The sequence below is a fragment of the Epinephelus moara genome, chromosome 13 (assembly GCF_006386435.1).
Source record: "Epinephelus moara isolate mb chromosome 13, YSFRI_EMoa_1.0, whole genome shotgun sequence".
Classification (NCBI taxonomy): domain Eukaryota; kingdom Metazoa; phylum Chordata; class Actinopteri; order Perciformes; family Serranidae; genus Epinephelus; species Epinephelus moara.
Window position 1 is genome coordinate 36,600,813 of NC_065518.1, and position 13,993 is coordinate 36,614,805.

The 13,993-nt window shown below is 40.6% G+C and overlaps 1 protein-coding gene and 1 long non-coding RNA gene across 11 annotated transcripts in view; one reads left to right on the forward strand and one right to left on the reverse strand.

The window, feature by feature from the left end:
• The window catches only part of LOC126399933 (glucagon-like peptide 2 receptor), a 346,627-nt gene that overhangs the window by 18,492 nt on the left and 314,142 nt on the right, over positions 1–13,993 (reverse strand). For all 10 annotated transcript variants that reach the window (XM_050060279.1, XM_050060280.1, XM_050060282.1 and 7 more), the window contains 2 exons: positions 10,106–10,172; positions 9,263–9,351 (listed from right to left, as the gene is read on the reverse strand). In XM_050060279.1, coding sequence (XP_049916236.1) covers positions 9,263–9,351; positions 10,106–10,172 — 156 coding nt within the window. The remainder of the gene's footprint in view (positions 1–9,262; positions 9,352–10,105; positions 10,173–13,993) is intronic.
• Positions 1–13,993, forward strand: part of LOC126399969 (uncharacterized) — a 65,076-nt gene that overhangs the window by 5,115 nt on the left and 45,968 nt on the right. The gene's annotated exons all lie outside the window — the stretch shown is intronic.

A 13,993-nucleotide genomic window follows, 5' to 3' on the forward strand; every position in this document is an offset into this window, starting at 1 on the left:
GGCTACGCTGTCAGTCAGTGTGCGGGCTGGAGATTGGCGGAGCAGAGAGGGGAGGGGGTCCCCACTCAGTATAGTAAACGAGTATGTGTGTATGAAGTGTGTCTGTTACGCTAGAAGAGTCAGAGTTTGGGACGGAGTCTTTTACCCCCTGGAGTGTTACTGGAGTTTTTGGAGTGCTCAAATAATCTGACCTTTTTCCCGAACGCTCCTCTGGTCTCCTGCTCGTGAGGGATTCATTATAATATCGTAATATGGTTTAGATTTCTAAATAAATATTCACCTCGTCACTAGATAGACCTACTCCTGAAAAACTTGTGCGCAGGGCTTTTTGTCCCTACGAGGCCACTGTCATTTACCCGACGGGAGGGATGAGCGAGTGAGCCCTGCAATCTAGAATTTGACCACTGATGTCACTGTTTTCAACCCATTTTACACACTGGCCCTTTAAGGGCGAGGCGAGGGGCTCATTTGATTGGTGTGATGTGTGTAAAACCCACTCCACGCCTTCTCTCCTCCCTCTTTCCGACTTGCGCAGGTAGGAGGGACGGAGGTGGGAAAGACGAGTAGCTGCGCCAGCGCGCACGGTGTGCCAAACTTGCAAAATCCGCCTGGCCACACCCAGTTGGCGAAGTGCAGGTGCGCTGCGCCCCTGCCTCGCCTGGTCTGCGAAACTAGAGCCCAATGTGTGTGCTTCAATCGGCTGCGGCTGTGCTGCGTTCCGGCTCCGTCACCGCTGTGGCGCTCCGGTCCGGAGCCCTCCGCAACAGATACAAAGGACTTTTATTTTTGCCGGACGCCGAAGCACAATGCAGCAATTCAGCACGGAGCAGATCATGCGGGGCAGGAAGTCATGCACAGAAACAAAATAAAACATCCGGTTAATTTACAAAATAAAATACACTTAAGTCAATAGGTCAGAGGTTTCCAGACGTCATTTCACCCCGTTGACACCATGGACGAGGAGACGTTAAACATGGAGGTGCACCGAGATGTCTTCCTAGTACTACTCCTCTGGTTTTGTGGTTCTGTTTATAGAAACTATATCTTGTTATATAGCACGATTATGCATGAATTTGCGAGATCTCGTGGGTCCTCGTGACTCCCGCTGTCCTGCGGAGCTGCACCGCTCCGCACAGCAATCGCAGCCGATTGGTGTTGACAGACGGCGGAGCACGCAGCGGAGAACCAGCGCAGCCATTCTGCAACGGACATGCATCCAGTGGAATTCCGGCGTTATACTGTTTACATGACGGCATGTCATTTCTGTCTCTACATGGTCGCACCTTTACAATCCTCCTCTGCTCTCTGTATTGCGCACATCACGAGTTCGGCCCCGATGCCCACACACAAACACACACACACACACACACACAGTTGAGCACACAAGAGCGCATTTTTCTGACCGACAATTATAAACGGCACTGTGCACATGGGGTTTTCTTTCGTTTCGTTCGTTTCTTCTTTCATTTCAACTGCTGCATCTGCTTGTGCTTCTGCCGAAGCACTCCCACCCTCCTCCATCTCTCTCTCCAGTAACTCGCCGGCACCAGCTGCTTGTTCTGGGTCAATTCCACGCGAGATTTCCGAGTGGTTGGTTTCTATTTCTATTTTTTTTTTACTTAGTAATGGATGTGATTTCAAATGTAGCAAAGTACAATACTTCAGTCAAAATTTACTTAAGTAAAAGTAAAATTACAAATTTCAAAAACTACTGAAAAAATTACAAATTACACAAAAAAACTACTCAATTACAGTAACGTGAGTAAATGTAATTAGTTCTCCTCTGGTTTCTTGTACTGGTCGGAGTGACAACTCCGGTTCATGGAAGCATTTACATTTCTTCATGCATTTCTGCATGCATGAAGAAATGTAAATGTGAAAAGAATTCAGGAAGGAATGTAAATGTATAAATTGTATTAAATGTCTGAAGGAATGTAAATGTACAAAGAAAAGATGCATTTTATCAGTTAATTAATGCCTACATTTATTTTCTATGCATTTTTGGTGCAGTTGAATGGAATATGAATTTATTTATTGACTCATTTATTTATTTATGTATTTATTTTTCATTTTGGCAGTTCCGGTCCTCTATAATAAATCAGTTGCTATAAAGGGAAAAGAATAAACCAGTTACCTCCAGTCTTTTTGGGTGGTGAAAATTCCTTTAAAGGAATACTCAGACGATCTGGGAGTTATGCCCTTTCCTATAATTTTCATAGTGAGACAACATGATCCATATCTTTTTTGTGTCTGTACGTCCAGTGGCTGGGTCTCAGCGGTTAGTATTGCGGCTTAGCTTAGCGAATACAATTCAAGTCTATAGGGGGTCAGTAGCCTACTCGGTAAAAGTGAACAAATAAACGTTACAGAAACCCTGAAGCTGGCAATTCTGTGCGTGCATTTGAAATAAACGTGTTTAAACATTAATTCGAAAAATGAGAGTCCTTTTTAGTCGTTTTAGAAGAAGTTTGATACACGGAAGTATCGTGTGTTTACGTTCTGCACTGTGATCCGGGGAGGGATACACCGGTGAGCAGGCACAGGCACAGACGTAGCCTGTAAACAAAACTCAATTGTTTATTTAGCCTAACGATATCTCCGGACTATAGTAGCTGCAATGGACGACTTTGAACGCGATTTTGAAGAGTTTCTTGTAGCGGACACAGATCCAGAACCATACCTGTTTGAGCTTTGAGCCGGAGTATACAGATGAGGAATTCCAGGTGTTGGATGGTGAGCGGGCGAGAAGAGAGGCTGAATCCTCTGAGGCAGCAGAACAGCAAGGGGCCGAGGGGAGACGGAGATCAGGGGAGGATTGGTGGTGTAGCTGCGGGGCTTGCCAACCTATGCCTGCGGAGGTGGAATCATTTTGCTGCACAGAATGGGATTCGGTGCTACCATCGTTGGGGAGGCTAGAGATATATAATCAGGAGGGAAACCGCTGCAGAGAGTGCATCACAAGTAGTGAAAACTTTGCAGCAATCACTAATCCTGGCGTGACTGAAACATTTTTTCATGTTCCTAAGATAAACTGGAAAAAACACCCCAGGCCTGCAGGAGCTGATGGACAGCTTTCAGTCGGTGAGTAACATTGCTTTATAATGCACATTTACAGTGCCTTTTCATCTAGCCTGTAGGTTTGCCTTGAATGTTTTTGCAAGTTGCAATAATACATTTTCGAAGCATGATCGTCTGTGTCGTCTCTTTGTTTGCTTTTACCGAGTGACCTAGCGTACCTGTCCCAGAGCCAGCTGCAGCTGTTGCTCACCTGTGTATCCCTCCGCGCAGGGCGTAAACACACTCTTGTTCCGTGTATCAAACTTCTTCTAAAATGACTAAAAAGGACTCTCGTTTTTCGAATTAATGTTTAAAACATGTTTATTTTAAATGCACGTGTAGAAATACCAGCTTCAGGGTTTCTGTAACGTTTATTTGTTCACTTTTACCATGTAGGCTACTGACCCCCTATAGACTTCAATTGTATTCGCTAAGCTAAGCCGCAATGCTAACCGCTGAGACCCAGCCACTGGACGTACAGACACAAAAAAGATATCGATCAGGTTGTCTCAATATGAAAATGATAGAGGAAGGGCATAACTCCCAAATCATCGGAGTATTCCTTTAACAATCCATTTGATATAGCTTAGAAATTGAGTGATTTTTTTGTTTTTAACATTTGTTATGAATTAACAAATAAAGTTCCTCCTTATCATGGTAATCCACTGGTTTTTATGCCAATTAATTTTCCCATCATTTCTTCTTTCAAGCCCCGATATCCAGGAAATAAGTGACATAAATGATGAATTAAAATTATCATCAGCTGGTCATGACAATATTTCTGTATATCTTGTCAAACAGGTGAAACAGTCCATACTGCAGCCATTGGCTCACATCTTTTCATTGTCTTTGAAAACAGGTATTGTGCCCAAGGATTTTAAAGTTGCCAAAGTTATACCTCTGTTTAAAGCAGATGATCCATTTCACTTTAATAACTGTAGACATCTATTTTGCCATGTTTTTCAATTTTTTTTAGGAAAAGCTATATATAAACAAATTCTTTTTCATTTAGATTCAAATTCAATTCTTTACAAACACCAGTATGGCTTTCAAAAACATCACTCCACTTACATGGCTCTGCTTCACCTGACTGACAAAGTTAATTCTGCACTTGAGAACAATGACTATACTTGTAGTATTTTCATTGACATTTTAAAGGCTTTTGATACAGTAAGCCAACATATTTATTAGAAAAATTGTATGAATATGGTTTTCATGATGCTACACACACATGGCTTAATAATTATGTCACTGATAGAAGTTAGTTTGTTTGTGTTAAGGGTTGCTATTCCAACAAGTCTAGATTACCCTGTAGGGTTCCACAGGAGTCCATTCTTGGACCAGTATTATTCCTCATCTGTATCTGTCTCCAATATCCTTTCCCCAATAATTTTTGCTGATGACACAACCCTCGTTCTTTCCAATTCAAATTTTGATCCACTGGTGAAAGATGTGAATGCTGATTTAACTGCCTATGCTATGTGGTTCAGATTAAATCATTTTTCTTTGAATATAAGAAAATCTAACTTTATTATTTTCAGTGGCAAAAAGGCTTACTCTAAAAAATGATCTAAAATTATAATTGAGTCTATTGAGATGCCTCAAGTGTCCAGTACAAATTTTTTTGTTGATGAGTTTGAACTGGAGAGAACAAACTGAGTGGGTTAGTAAAAAAAAATTCATAAATCTCTTGGTATAATAATGAGGGTCAGTCATCTTGTTACCATAAACTGTCTCCTAACCCTTTATTATAGTCTGATTTATCCCTATCTTTCATATTGTAATATAGTTTGGGCAAGTACTTTTCTGACTACTCTACATAAAATTTTGGTCCTCCAGAAACGTTTTGTTAGGATCGCAACCCGATCAGAGTCACACATGTCATCTGCACCTTTATTTCAGAGACTTCAGATTCTCACTATTTATGACATAAATATTTTTTACAATATGTGTTTTTATGTAACGTTACAAAATACCTTTAAGTGAAGGGAATATTCCTGAGCACTTCACAACTTATTTTACAGCTAACCCACAACTACATTCATACTCACTAAATCATCAGGGCCCAGCAGGGGCGGGCTGGCCATAGGGAGGTTCGGGAGTATTCCCAAACGGCCGGTCTGTTCCAGGCCAAACCAGCCGGTGGTCGGAACGTTTTTTTACCCCATAAAACGCAGCCGCGGTTGACCGCAGCAGCCTGCCCTCACAGCCGCAGGTGGCAGTGGCACAGAGTGGAACGTCAGACTGGGTCAATCTAATATTTTGCATATTAAGGGGGGATATGAGCGGTTAGCAAGCACTGCGACCAGACCCACAGGTTCGGTCGGGTGCGGGCCGAAAACATATGCAAATGACTCGGGCCGGGTTGGGCCTCGGGCTTCCTTTTTTCGGGCAGACAATTAGGCTAATGCTGGTGTGTCGGCTGCGTCGGGTCTGGGTTGTAATCGGGTCTGGGTTGTAATTTTCAGGTCCATTGAGAACTCTAGTTTGTGTTTTTGGATGTGTTCAGGGCACACAGAACATTAAAGGTAGCCTATCAGCAATGTTACACCATACGTGCATTAATCATTAATCTGCTTTATCAATTAAAAATAAAATCCATACTGGCCGACCAGAAAAACGCACAAATTTCTTTATTGCAAAAGAAAATGTAGCCTATTTCAGGAGAGAGTCTGTGTTCAAAGTTAAAAAGATAATATTGGAATATATAGGCTAGCCTATACATCCTGTTTTCCTGTTCTGTTTCTACATTAATATATAGCCATTTTTACTAGCTCAAGAAAAATACATTAAAGTGAGTAATTAATTTAAAGTGTGTGTGTGGCACTTTTGTTATGTTGATTTTTATATTGTATTTTTGTTCTAACACTGTGAATTCTTTGCAAAAGTGCTATAACGTTTATCATTGTTGCTGTTAGGGTTATTGTTAGCTGACAAGGCCAGTGTCAGTTGTGGAGTTGATGCAGAGGGACAGGATAATGCCAGTCATAGGAGTGAGGAGGAGGAAGAGACAGATGAGGAGGGACAGGAGAAGGAGGAGGAGGAGATGGAAGAGGAGGTGGAGGAGAAGAAGGAGGAAGAAGAGGAGGAGAAGGAGGAAAGTGGAGCAGGAACCACCAAAAAAACAGTGCCAGGTACAGGTGCAGTGTGCAGGACTGGGTTGGCAATAGGTCTTTGCATAGAATTATATTATATTCAATACACTCTACTGACTGACTAATCTGTTTAATATCATTAGATTTTTATACTGCAAATAAAGTATTAATGTTAAAATTACGGTTCCACTTGCGTCCGTCATGCAATCGGAAAAAAGGCCTCTCCAAATCAAGCTCCCGGGCTGAATTTCAACCCCAGCCCACCCCTGGGGCCCAGTATTTCAAAACTTGTAATCTGGATCAGAATAATCTGGATAATGAAATCCTCCTTTTCTCAGTCAGGGATCAAGGTGATCCTGCTGACTTTATCTGGGTATTTCAAAATATTGGCAGGGTGGATCACTTTGATCCCAATCTGACCGGATGCGGATTTCCACATCTCATGACTCCGCCCCCGGATCTGAAACATGGCGGACTACTTCACGACAGGAGCAGTTGGTAGCACAGCTTTCACATCAAAATGTAAGTTTACCGTTATCTAATGTGTAACGTTTTTAAGACCATACGAAGGCCACCCACCATCTCATGTGAGCCAGCTATTTGAATTGTCACGTACTTTAAACGTGGGCGTACCGATCTCTAATTGAGCCGAAGTCATGCTAACGGTAGCTAACGTGGCTCCATTGACTTGCATGTTAAGTAGCTAGTAGGCTATGACCAGACGTGCGCCACTGGTTGGCAGTGGCGAGCAGGCCTACTTGGGCCTGTGTTGGTACAAAATAAAAACAAAATAAATACACCACAGTGTCTCCATGGTGAAGGCATATATAACCTAACTAATAATGATAGTGATGCAAATAACCTGATTGGGATGCAGGGTGCAAAATCTGATGCAGAGGAGGAGGGAAAATCACCTACTTGGCGGAGGTCTGCACTCTCTGAGTGCTTTTCTAGTTTAAAAGGGAATTTATCTGAAGTACGTCATACATTAACTCTTTAAACACCAACCTGTTCAGAGTTTAACGTTATGTTATTGCCAACACAGCAGACCTTTAAAAAAAATATAAATTTTTTTTTTTACATGTGTGCAGAGCAGACTGTATAGGAAAAATACACAGTACTAGTATGAATTATGCGGTTCATTCAGAAGTGTCAGAGGATTGAGTTTGGGTATGCTACAGTAATGCTGGTGATATGCTTTTCTGTACTTTCTACAATTTCTGACTATTGTGGATTCCTGACAGAGAATGGAGACTGAGAGGGCAGTGAGACAAATTGAATTGGCTGACGAGCAGCTCAAGCTGATGCTGCTTCAGCAGAGAGACAGAATTGAAGATAAAACTTCTGGAAAAGAAGCTCACCTCAGACCTGTGAGCAGTCTTTAGGTTCTGTGACACTATTTTGATTTGCATTTTGTTTCTAATTGCTTTTTGAATACTTTGTTTGAATTGCCATGTGCTTATTATGTTAATCCCTGTGTGGTTTCTTGCACTCTATGTAAAGAAAAGAATGTGCTATACAAAATAAATTTGCTTTGCATTTCCTTGCCTTCGTCTGACCACAAACATTGTATGTTTCGATACAAACAAGTTACAATGTTAGGTGAAACTAGACGTATGGCCAAACAATATTTTTCTATGCTTGAAATTACTTACAACTAAAACACTAATTTGGATTAAGTGCAATGAACATCTTGAGTAACAATATCTAGGAGAAGTGGAGCTGAGGCTTTGTCAAATCCACCTCTGAGGTGGGATCCAAATAATCCTGAAATTTCATATCAAATTGATCCAGATCTCTGCCTTAACTTTTGAAATACCCAAATGCCTTTATCTGGATTAAAGGGAGGACTGGATTACCAGATCTGCTTGATCCGTGTTGAAATACCCAGTTTTCAGATCAGATCAGGATTTAATCCAATCCGGCCAGGATAATCCTATCAGATCACTTTGAAATACTGGGCCCAGCAGAACTTCACCTTCCTAAATTCCAGACTTGTAGAGGTCAATTTTAAATAAGATTTAGGGGAACTAAATTATGGAATGCTTTTTTCCACCTGGTAAAAACTTGTAGGTCTATAAAGTGTTGCAAAAGATGCCTTAAAAACATTTTACTGATGTCTTGTAAAGGGTTTTCCTCCTTTTTGTATTATTGTTCATGTTTTAGCTTGTTTTATTCACTATGATACATTTCTATGATTGCTCAAGGGTCAATACGGTATTAGTCTCTATATACAGACTCTACATTCAGTGAATGTAGAGTCTGTAGGCAAACCCCGTATATCTTGCCTCCGGAAGAAGAGCGGAAGAGCCCTGGTTTCCAGTTGCAGGCTGTTTGTAGTCCACGTGATATTGACCAATCACGTTTGAGCTGGCTGCAGTTGTTGCCAGGTTAAACGGTCCGTTCAGTGAACTAACGAGGCGGAATGGTTCAGCATATTTACTATATAAACGGAAGTCGGAAACGAAAATTCACCTCCTCCGTCCAAATCAAACCGGAATGCCAAAAAATCAGGGGTCTGCCCCCAGAGGCTGTATCGCAGTCTGCCGGAAGTCAGACGCCGAATACGGCCGATAGGTTCCAAGAATGATATGGTATAAACTGTTATCCCCCTCATGCATACACACATACATGCACGCCTAATTACACAAACATTGATTAGTATTATTGCTGTTTTTTGTTGGTGTTGGTGTTGTTTTTGTAATCTAACATATTTTATTAGTAGTTTGTCAAAATTTTATTAGGTGGAGGCTTCAAATAAGCCCTCTGCGTTTTTTGCCTCTCCCTGCACTGTATTACATTATTCTTTTTTCATTGCCTTTTCTGTGTTTTAATTGTGCAAAAAAATAAACTATAACAACTATAAAATAATAAAGGACAAAATAGAGAACAAAGAGAAGCTCTATAAATGTATACATGAGCTTCCATCCTGTGGTGACATTTATGGTAGAACAAAGAGGCCAGAGCTGAAAGGTTTAACATTGGAATATCTGTTGTACGTGGGAGTGGCTGACATTTTAATGTTTAACCAAGAACCCACTGTACTGTTTAAAGAGACCACTTGGGAAAGAGCTCGGGGAAGAGCAAAGATAGAAGGCAGGGGAAAATACCTGTATCTGTAGTCTGTAAATTTCACCTGATCTGCTTTCAGCTTTGACAGCAGCAGCATGAGAATCTTGACGAATAAGAAGAAAATGACCTGCAACACACATCCAGACTTAGAGACTTAGTGACTCAATAAATGTATATGAAAATGTACATTTGGGAACACTCTTGTCAATGTGCATTTGTACACTGACAAAGTCATAGGGCTGCTGTGGAACTGTGCCTGCTTCAGGCAACAAAAAAGTTTGTCTCAGGTGTGTTGGTGCAATAGACAAACGAGAAGGGACAGTAGAGGAGACACTCACACACCAATGTAACTGGACTTAGAAAGTCACAAAAAGGTCCACTGGCTGAAATCAATGCAAAAATAGGCTGTTCATTTAAGACATCTGTGCACAAAAAGGTGTTCAAAGTGCAAAAAAAAAAGAGTGAATAAAAACAGCAGCAAACATTTCAGTCCTTGACTATCATCAGTGCTTCTGACATGAGTGCTTTGAACAACAAATAGACACACAGATAAATTCCTACCAGGTGTGATAAATCAATCAGCTGGTGCCACTAATTAGATGAGAGCAACTATGAGGAGCAGAAGCATGACTACCTAATGACCTGTTATTTGTTCACCAAGAAATTAGTAATCAGTCATTCTTGTGGCTACCACACTGTACAACAGCTTCTATATCACATGCCCTCACAAGACAGGACACGTGAAATGCAGTATGAAATCAGAGTGACTTTTACTTAAAGGCTGCACCAGAGGAACAAGACTGATGGGAGCAACATAATGTATCTGTAACATGAACATCACGTAGAAAAAATCTGTACTGTAGTTCAGACACTTCACTTACCAGCACTGAAAAAGTGATCGGGCCTCTTATTATCCACCAAAACCATCTGTTCACAATTGACCAGCATCTAAGGAATAAAAGGGGTTTAAAAAGTCAGACAGTGAAGAATGTTTTCATTCATTTAGTTCACTTATTGTGAACCTTACAGTGCAAGGTGTAATGAGAGGCAATAGAAACCATATGTGTAGCAGCTGCAGCCAATGACAGGCTGACACAAGACAATTGCCAAGACTGATGCACAAGAATCAATAAATGCAAACAGAAATATTCAAATACATTGAAACATATAAGAACATCAAAATTATTAAGCTTTAGACTAGTTGAATGAGAAAAATGTCAGACAGTAAGAAGGGGAGAATTAAGGTTGACAGAAAAGAGACTGAAAAGAGGCTTTTAAGTCTGGATATAACTCTACTAGAGACTAAAAGAACCACAGAAAAATAGTCTGAACCTATTATAAAGAATCTACACCAATATCAATACCAAAAATATAGAGTTAGAAAAAGTTTAAAAATGATTACAGGGCTCTACTAATCAATTGTATAGTACTGAATAACCTTAATAGTGGAGGGGACACTAAACGCATTAATTGAGGTGAAAAAAAAGTTTCTGAAAAAGAGAGACATTTACATTCAAAAGGGGAATACAGGTGCTTCAAGGATATATAAATGTATCAAAAAAGAAGTCCTAATAAAAAGGGACAATATATCATAAAGTAGTCTAATGGTCAAAAAAGACAACAGGAGATCTCATCCTTGCATGAAAGACAATTTTACAGGGACCAGTCAAAGGAAACAACTCAAAAAAAGTTCTTCATTTAAACCTCTAGGGCTCTCTGTTTGTAAGATATGTATCCATTTAGCTTCTCTTTGAGGTAACAGCTTGTTTCTTTTCCCACCTCTTCTAAGGGGCTGGATCATATCAGTCCTCTTAAATTTGAGTGTGCAGACATCATGGCCAACAGAATTAAAATGCCTGGCCACTGGGGATTTCTCATCTCTGTTTCTGATACTGCATTTGTGCTCAGAAATCCTTGTTTTCAATTCTCGCTTAGTTTTACCAACATAACCCAATCCACATGGACATTTAAGAAGATACACTACATAATTGCTTTTGCAGGTAATTCTGTTTGTTATGCGGAACTTTTTGTCCGTATGGGGATGCTGGCGTACTGCGGTAAGCGTGTTGTGTCATTTCCGGTGTTTCTGTGATGGCGCTGTGCTGCTCTAGCAAACTCCTACCAGCTTGTTTTCTGTTAACACCTACTTCACGTCTTAACCCACACTAGTTCTGTATAAGCACTTATAGCTCTCCTCTTTTTAACGACTTTCTTGCTAATCTTAGCTGTTGTTTGCATGTTATTAGCCTTGTTAGCTACATTAGCTTAACACTTAGCAATAGCTTCTCCTTCTCCTGCTCTTTCTTGCTCGGTGTACTAGATGTTCAGTTATGCCTCTGCCTCCTTTAGCGACTGTGGTAAATGTAAAAACTGTAGTTTATTTGCTGCATTGGAGGCGAGGCTTAGTGAATTGGAAGCATTTTGTACCTGCGGTAGTTAGCCAGCCCGTTGTAGCCAGTGCAGAGCCACTTTGCATAGCCTCTGCTAGCGGTCCCCCGGTAACCCCCGTGCAGCCGGGAGGCTGGGTAACTGTCCGGGAGAAGCATAGTACCAAGCCGAAGCCCACTGTTAACCACCAGCCTGTTCATGTTTCCAACCATTTTCCCCACTCAGCGACATACCCGCTGAGGAGAAAACTCTGGTTATTGGCAGCTCTATTTTGAGAAATGTTTAGTTAGCAAAACCAGCAGCCATAGTCAAATGTATCCCTGGGGCCAGAGTGGGCGACATTGAGTCAAATTTAAAACTGCTGGCTAAGACTAAATGTAGATTTAATAAGACTGTTATTCACGTTGGCAGCAATGACATCTGGTTATGCCAATCGGAGGTCACTAAAATTAATGTTGCCGCGGTGTGTGAATATGCTAAAACTATGTCGGACTCAGTAGTTTTCTCTGGACCCCTCCCAAATCAGACCACTGATGACATGTTTAGCCACATGTCATCATTTAATTGCTGGCTGTCCAGGTGGTGTCCAGCAAATGATGTGGGTTTTGTTAATCATTGGCAAACTTTCTGGGGAAAACCTGGTCTGATTAGGAGAGATGGCATTCATCCCACTTTGGATGGAGCTGCTCTCATATCTAGAAACCTGGCCATGTTTATTAATAATTCAAAACCCTGACAACCCAGAGTTGAGACCAGGAATCAGAGTCGCAGTCTTACAGGTATCTCTGAGCTTCTAGTGCAGTTACCCACCCATAGTTTTATACAAATGGTGTCTGTCCCCCGACCACCTAAATTATCTAAATCTAAAATTAAACGGAGTTGTTCATAACAACCTAATAAAAATTAAAACCTCTTCTGTGTCAGAAAGACAAATCAGGAGGATTAAATGTGGACTGTTAAATATCAGGTCTCTAACATCTAAAGCAGTGTTAGTAAACAAATTAATATCAGATAATCATATTGATTTACTCAGCCTCACTGAAACCTGGCTGTGTCAAGATGAATATGTCAATCTAAATGAATCCACTCCTCCCAGTCATAATAATACCCACATTCCTCAAGGCAGCGGCCGAGGTGGGGGAGTTGCAGCCATTTTTAACTCTAGTCTGTTAATCAGCCCTTAACCTAAACTAGATTATAATTCCTTTGAAAGCCTTGTTCTTAGTCTTTTACATCCGACCTGGAAAACCTCTCAGCCACTTTTATTTGTTATAGTGTACTGTGCTCCTGGCCCGTATTCTGTATTTGTATCTGAATTCTCAGAGTTTTTATCCAGTTTAGTTCTTAAATCAGATAAAGTTATTACTGTAGGTGATTTTAACATTCATGTTGATGTTGATAATGACTCCCTGGCTACTGCGTTTATCTCATTATTAGACTCCATTGGCTTCAGTCAGGGTGCACATAAACCCACTCATTGTTTAACCATACCCTCGATCTAGTTCTGACGTATGGAATTGAAATTGATAACCTAACAGTCTTTCCACAGAATCCCTCTCTATCAGATCATTATTTGATTACTTTTGATTTCTTTCTACTCAATTACATGCCACTCAGCAACAGCTACTATACTAGATGTTTATCAGATAGTGCTGTCGCAAAATTTAAGGCAAAGATTCCATCGATGTTGAATTTAAAACCATATCCTTCTGTAACAGAGGTTTCCCGTACCGACTTTAAACTTTTCCGAATTGACCATCTTGTCGATAGCCCTGTAGGCTCACTGCAAACAACACTCGACTCTGTAGCACCTCTTAAAAAGGAGTTAACAAAGCAAAGAAAGTTCGCTCCTTGGTACAACTCTCAAACCTGAAAATTAAAACAAATATCACGAAAATTTGAAAGGAATTGCAGATTAACCAAACTGGAAGAATCTCGCTTTGTCTGGGAACAAAGTCTCAAAATGTATAAGAGGGGCCTCCGCAATGCCAGAGCAAACTATTACTCAGCTTTAATAGAAGAAAATAAGAACAACCCCAGGTTTCTTTTCAGCACTGTAGCCAGGCTGACTAAGAGTCACAGCTCTATTGAGCCTTGTATTCCTTTAGCCCTTAGCAGTAATGATTTTATGAGCTTTTTAATGACAAAATTATAACTATTAGAGGCAAAATTCATGACCTCCTGCCCTCAAACACAGCTGTAAGACCTAATATATATTTAGATAGCTTCTCCCCGATTTCTCTTCAACAATTGACCGCAATTATTTCTTCATCTAAATCATCAACGTGTCTCTTAGACCCCATCCCAACTAGGTTATTTAGGGAAGTCTTAACTTTAGTTAACACTCACTTATTAGACATGATCAATATATCTTTATTAAC